The 6,860-nt window shown below is 55.1% G+C and overlaps 1 protein-coding gene across 1 annotated transcript in view; it reads right to left on the reverse strand.

The window, feature by feature from the left end:
- Positions 1-1,037: 1,037 nt before the first annotated feature.
- Positions 1,038-6,860, reverse strand: part of ATP5MJ (ATP synthase membrane subunit j) — a 6,021-nt gene continuing 198 nt past the window's right edge. The window contains exons 2-4 of the mRNA XM_006160068.3: positions 4,008-4,131; positions 3,039-3,062; positions 1,038-1,185 (exon numbers count right to left, since the gene is read on the reverse strand). Coding sequence (XP_006160130.1) covers positions 1,151-1,185; positions 3,039-3,062; positions 4,008-4,131 — 183 coding nt within the window. The 3' untranslated portion in view covers positions 1,038-1,150. The remainder of the gene's footprint in view (positions 1,186-3,038; positions 3,063-4,007; positions 4,132-6,860) is intronic.

Here is a 6,860-nt window from a genome sequence, read left to right on the forward strand (position 1 = left end):
CATTCTCTGCGTGGCCAGCAGTTCTCAAAATGCCCCAGCCTGTCCCGATCTTCTAGGCTCCCGAGGCCGCTGAGTCTGCAGGGCCCTCTGAGGCAGTGACTGCACTGCTGATGCCAGAGCAGGTGCAGAGGAGCGGTTTGTGAATCCCGCACCTTAGGGCTGGCTTGGCCGCGGGTGAGACCCGCCCACATGCTAACAGGGGAAGGTGGTTCCTGACCCCGATGCTCCGACCCAGCACTGACTCCCTGGTCAGTGAGGTAGATAGGTAGGCCTTATGCCGGCTGTAGTGGAGGGACTGAGGCCCGTGAGAGCCACAGTGAGCTGTGCGACTACACGGCACCCGCTGGGCCTGAAGCTGAGCGCCAGAGACACAGAGAACAGCTCTCAAGAGGACCAGCAGCCACTGCTTCAACCCACAGCTGGGCTGCTGGGGACTGTGAAGCCCCGAAGCTCCTCGGCCACTGCTCCCCCAACACCTACTCGTTAGGATCCTCTGCACGCAATGCCAGGCATGTGTGTTACTGCCCGAGAAGGAAACTTCTGCGGCATTTGGCCGACAGCAGCAGCTAGCGAAAACACCACTGGGCTTTTCTACTGGGCCCTTGGGAAAGTCGTGACACATAAATGCATAGAAAGTGCAGCATGACTGCTTTGACGACCCGATACATCATGTACTTTGCCTTATAAATGATTTCCTGACAGTTTATAATTTTGCCAAGTGACCGAATGCTATTTCTGAAGCAGTTTAAACGCTTTCATATCCATTCTATTAATCCTCAGAACAACCCTAAGTTAGAACCTCCAAAATGAACATCTCCGTTTTCCAAAGGAGAACACGGGCTGGGCGGCACCCCGTGTCTGTTTCTGAGGGGCACCGACAGCGACGCCATCGCCACTCCTCGGGGCTGCAGCTGCCCGAGGCCCAACAACAGGAGCGACTGCCAGTGCAGCCGCTGTGCACGGACACCCTGCCGGAGCAGGCCTGGCATGCGGGAGCCCTGGATGCGCATGGAAAGCAGGACCCGTGTGGACAGCGATGCATTGCAGACATTTATTCACGCCCCGAGGTGAAGGGCGCGGACAGGTCCAGCAGAGCTCCAATTCACAGGCAGGCCGATGTGCCCTCTCGTGTGCGCTCCAGGAGAGCTGGCTAGTGATGACCGTGACCAGACGAGGGGCTTGAACCTTTAGAAACAGATGGATGATACAGGTACAGCTTAGAGAGGAGGTAGGATGCAGTGCATTACAGAAGGGGAGGGCTGGATCCAGAAAGTTCACGGACAATGCACGTTATGAAGAACTATGCATGGACCTCCAAGTTTCTCTGCACCAACGAACCTGCTTTAATTCTATCCCCCACCCCCAAATTACCAGAGGGCATGTGAGAGAGAGAAAGAGAGAAGGCATCCCCATCTTCAATGGGCTGTGGTCATGCTGGGACCCTGTCCCCTCCATCCTTCCCTCCTACTGGTATTGGGGACATGTGTGCACACACACGTCCAGGTGTTTTTCATGCCTCTGGGGCTGGGATTCGAACTGCTGTCAGCCATGTAGGATCTGGCTTCAGTAACTACTTGGCCATGGGGCCAGCCCATTTTAAGCCCTATTTCCACAAACTTTTTGAAGTCTTCTCATATAGGAATCAGTAAATCAAAGTGTAAATGGTAATTTTTAGTATCTCTGCTTGGAACGTCCAGGGCCTGAGGGTGTGAGCTAATGACACAGCAGCTCACCTGCAGGGCCAAGTGAGCGAGCAGGGAACATCTTTCCCCCATGCTCGGGAGACAGTCCTGGGTCTGTTTAAGACTCAAACGCCTAGGACCAGCAGTTGGCCTAACAGCTATGTCGCTGGACTACCATGTAGTTGACTTCGGTTGGAGTCCCAGACCTGGTGGCTTAAGCTCATGCCGGGCGTGTGTGCACGGGTGCCCAAGATCCCGAGAGAATGGAGGAGAAGGGACTGCGACATGGCCATCCCCCCGGGGGGTGGGGGTGATTTCTCGCTTTCTGTCTCTCTGTCTTTCTGGTGAGCACATGTGCCCTATAGCAACCCCCCCCCACACACACACAACAAAAACAAAAACAAAACAAAACTCAAATGACCCCCTAGCTTCACTGTCATTGGGGAAGGAAGTGAAGACAGGTCTGGCACCAGGGCATGAGTTGACAAGGTGCCGCCTTTCATCACTACATCACTGGGCATCTTCTTAAGATACAAGCTAAACATCCCTCACCTGAAATGGTGGGACCAGCAGTGTTTCAAGCTTTGGATTCTTTCAGATTTGGAAATATTTGTGAGTACATAATGAGGTATCTTGGGGATAGGACCCAAGCTGAAACACACAGTTCATTTATGGTTCACATACACCTGGCACGCATAGCCTCAAGGTGATTCTGAAAAGGTCTGCAGAAGTGCTTTACGCACGACAGCGAGCACGCGCAGGCCAGGTGAGAGGAACGCCGTGGTGGTCTCGCCAGGCTGCGACCCCTCTACAGCACTGCTGCTTCTTGGGACCCTGGCCACGCCCATCCCGGTAGCCACCAGTGGCCGGCCCCGAGGTTTCCAGCACTGCAGCTCAGTTTGCTATGGACCGTGCCACCAGGCTGGCCCCACACGGTAATCTCACACGCTGTTGCTGCACGGTGGTGATGTGCCACCAGGGCAAGTGTGGACTTTTCTGCTGTGGCGGTGGGGCAGGGCTCTGGTGCTCTGGCACTCAGCTCAGGGTGGTCACCGGAGTGTGCCTGCACACCTGTGCTTCCCTGCTGGTGTGGGGCACCGCCTCGGACCCACTGGCTTCTATGCCTATGAGCTGAGTTCACGCCACGAACGGGGCAGTGGTCTCTGACATTAAGACCACAGAAAGCAGGAACTCACAACCCTCCCGGAGGACACAACGAACCTCCGTTCCAAAGGGCTTCAGTGCATCGCACACATTCAATGACCCACACATCAGTTTCAACCCAGAGCAACGACATACCTCGTCCTAAAATGGTATGTTTCTCATCCCCCCAACCATTTTGGGCACAAATCTTACCTTTCAAAGCTTTACTTCTTTTGTCTAAAGAAAGGAAGGAAAAAGATCGGTCATATGAGTACTTCACAAAATCCCCTCCATCGTCCATATCTGCCAGGAAGCTTCGCAGCTCAGGTGAAAACCCTCTGGGCAGCTTTCAGAACACTGGGAGCCATGGTAGCATCTCACAGCCATGGAGGGGTGACATTTCTACCAGACCTGCGAGCAGTCCAGGGCCTTCTGATTGTGCCCAGCTCTCGATTCCCCACCATTTCCAAATGCCAGCCTGCAGTCCAGTCTTCTTAATCAGAGGCTTAACCATACCTACCTGGGCCTATCTCTGCTTTACCAAGGACCAATGGTTATTTCTCATTCCGAATTGTGTTATGAAAACTTTAAACAAATTTTTCATAACATAATTTTTTAATTTACAAAAACATTTTAATATTGAAGAGCTGAAATGGCAGAATAAAACGCCATGTATCCTAATGCTATGCCCCAGAACGCCACCCTCATACCTAAAGAAAGTCACAATTCTCCAACCTCATGGCTTCCTTCAAATTTCCCTAACTGTCCCCATGTGCCTTTGACAGCGGATAACACGTGCTCCAGCATTTTCACAAAGGACCACAGGCGATTCTGCTGTCCATGCCTAGTTAAGAACATTTTCTTTTCTTTTTGTATTACCCAAGGGGACAAGTGTTTGCCAAAGAGACAGAGAGATAGCTCCCATGGATAGGGCATGTTCATGCCACTCCTCCTGCCTCAATTAGGATTTTGGGCACAGATACACTCATGCCCGGCATCTTTCAGGCCACTGGAGGCCAAGGCTGGGACCGAACCTGATTGGCCACGTGGGCTCTGGCTCCCGACGCACAGCACCTAAGCACTGCACCGTGGGCGGGCCAGAACCATAGTCTCTTCACAGTATGAGTTAGGACTTACTGAAAATAACCGTCTCCTGACCTCTAATGAGTCAGACATACTCACCGGCACTCCTGATTTTATAAACGATGAGGCTCATCAGTCCCATTCCTACCCAGATCTCCTGGTAGACTTGGGTATAGTAGGGCTTCATGGGATTCCAGACGTTTTTAATAATGCTTTGAAGCATCTGCAAATGGACATGATAAGTGTTTAGATGACTACTTGGCCAAGGTGAACCGGTCAGAGATTCTCATTTAGGTCCTCCCCCATTCCCAGGACTCCCCAACAGCGACCCCTCCTGTGCCAGACCTACTCCCCACAGCACGAGAGATCTTCGGGTCCAACCTGTCCCTGTCACCTCTCACTCTGTGCACCCTGGAGCGCTCCCCCCGCCCGCCCCGGCCAAGGCTGTTTTGTATGAATGTGGGCCCCACGTCACGTGTCCTTCTTTGAACCTCTAAACGGAAAACTAGTACACTTTCATTGCCACGTTAAAGGCTCTTGGCATTTAAAACCGACAGGGAACAGGGTCAGAGCAACTAGTGCTCAGCTCAGCCCACACTGGCCAGTTGAGCAGTGAAGTCTCTTACCAAATACGGACCTACAACACAGGAAGAGGAGGCCGTGTTGTAAGAGCTGCCAGTTATGACAGAAGTTCATTTTAATGAACAAAAGTTACTCTTTAATTATGGATTTGACTGGGGAAGCCATTAAGTTCTGAACTTTTAAACTTCACTTTTATGTGTAAGTCTCAAGGAACAGCAACACTTCTGATCTCTGCTATGAACCCCAAACTAACTTCTGTCACCTCCACCTAACAGGCTGGTAACTGCCAGGAAGGATGAGGCCGAAGCACTTCTCATTTCCCTTGAAGATGCTTAGGCTGGGGACCAGCAGGTGGTGTTGTGGTTAAGGGTGCTGGACTCCCACATGGCCAACCACGGTTCAAGTCCCAGACCTGATGGCTTCCTTTCTCCCTCTCCCTCTCCCTCTCTCTGGTCAAATGAAAAGAAATGAATGAATAAATAAAATTAAATAAATAATAATTAAAAGAAAAAGATGCTTAGGCTGTCCTCACCTCCCCTGCAGCCCCACAACCTGCCCCTTACAGCGCTGCTCCGGCTGCATGGAGCCAGCCCTCCCTGCAGTGTTCCCCACGTTCCTCAGCCAGCCCTCCCTGCAGTGTCCCCACGTTCCTCAGCTCTGCCAGCTTCACAGCACCAGCTCCTCCCTAAGCCCAGCCTGCTCAAAGGGCAGACGGCCCCCCTCAAGCCACCGCCACGCGGACTGTGTGGCTGCATGTGAACTGTGCGTATACCGGGTGCTGGACGCTGTACTAGGAGCTGAGAATCAAGCCAGAGCCAGGACTTCTGGGCTTCCGGGCAGAGGTACCGCATGTGCCAAGACCCAACGCCAGGTGAACTTGGAGAGCTGGGAGGGGTGGGAAGGCCACGGTGGCTGCCACCTCCTGTGACAGCTACCTAGAGCTGCCCAGGTTGCTCACCAGGCAGACGAGGAGGCAGACAAGGAGGCAGACGAGGAAGCCGGTGTGAACTGTGCGCGGTGCTGAGCAGCGAATGCTGTTACATAAAGTGCCACGCTGGCCCACGAGAGGGAAGGCACGTCAGGCGTGTGAGGCCGTGAAGGCTGTGGTGGGGTCTGGCTTTTACCTGAGAATGCTCCCCAACTTAACTGCGTTCACTAAGTGCTTGGAGAAAGGTGCCCAGTCCTATGGCAGCAAGCAGGACTGGGCTCCTGGGCAACCTGGAAGCCACAGGCTCGTGGCGCCTGCTCCAAGACCCAGCACTCTGCTCTTCCCCAGGGGCGATGCGCTGAGGCCAAGGGACGCCCCGTGGCTAGTCCCTGTGAGAGACTTGGCAGGGTGTGGCCCTGTCCCTTTTCTTGCAGGGAGGTCTGCCCTCAGACTGGGATGCTGGGACTGCACAGGGTCCAAGAAACAGTCACCTGCCTTGAGACAGTGCCTGCGAGGATTCAAACAGGACCCACAGGAGCCCCTGGAAGGCCCAGCCTCCGGGAGCCAGTGCAGATGCTGCTGTGGACCCCCCTCCCCAGGCACAGTAAGTGAGGAGGGGTGTTTAGAGGACCCTGGGCTGCAGCACAGCTCTGGCTGATCTGCTTCTGTCCTCTCCTGTGAGACAGGGACACCTCAGCTGTCCCACAGGGCTCTCCAGGAGCCCCAGGAGACTGACAAAGGGCCCAGCCTGTGCCTGCTGTGGAAAAGAATGAGTAAAGGCTGGCGGCGACGCCAGAAAGGGCTGCTGCCACGCCGGCCAGAAACGGCAGTCACCTGGAGGCCTGGCCCCGCCCTGGACCACCGCGGCGCGGGACGGTGCCTGCCAGCTACTCGCCCTCCGCCTCCGGCTAGGTGCTCCCAGCATTTAGCCAAGAGCAGGCCCGGAGCCCGCCTTTCCACCCGAGACTGCCCAGCTGCGTGTCGGCTTCCCCGCACCGGGTGCTTCCAAAGCCCGTCCTAGTCAAAGGCCAGGCAGGTGTCTACCGACGGGTCTCCGTCTAAGGCCGCAAGGTGTCGGCGTATGCCAGTCAGGGCGAGCCCCGCAACGCGCAAGGTTTGACCCTCGCGCCCCAGGCTGCGTCTACAGTACGAGTTCCACGCGATTTCGACCTCGTTTCAATTCCTGTCGCCCTCCCAAGGCCTTGCCATGTGTACGGTGTAACGGAGGAAGCTTGAGCTCAGGGAGAGGCGCTACATTCGGGGTGCGCTTTCCTGGTTTGGACCCTAGCTGCCCCATCAACCAGCCGCGAAGGAACCTGGGCCAGGACGCCGCACCTGGTCACAGCGAAGCGCAGCCCCGGGCGCACTCCCACCCCCTCCCCTGCCTGGGCGGCGCGGCAGAAAGGCGGCCGTGGGCTGGACACCAAGGTCATGACCTTGGT

Source organism: Tupaia chinensis, unplaced genomic scaffold (assembly GCF_000334495.1).
Source record: "Tupaia chinensis unplaced genomic scaffold, TupChi_1.0 Scaffold000671_2, whole genome shotgun sequence".
In the NCBI taxonomy this organism is placed as follows: Eukaryota; Metazoa; Chordata; class Mammalia; order Scandentia; family Tupaiidae; genus Tupaia; species Tupaia belangeri.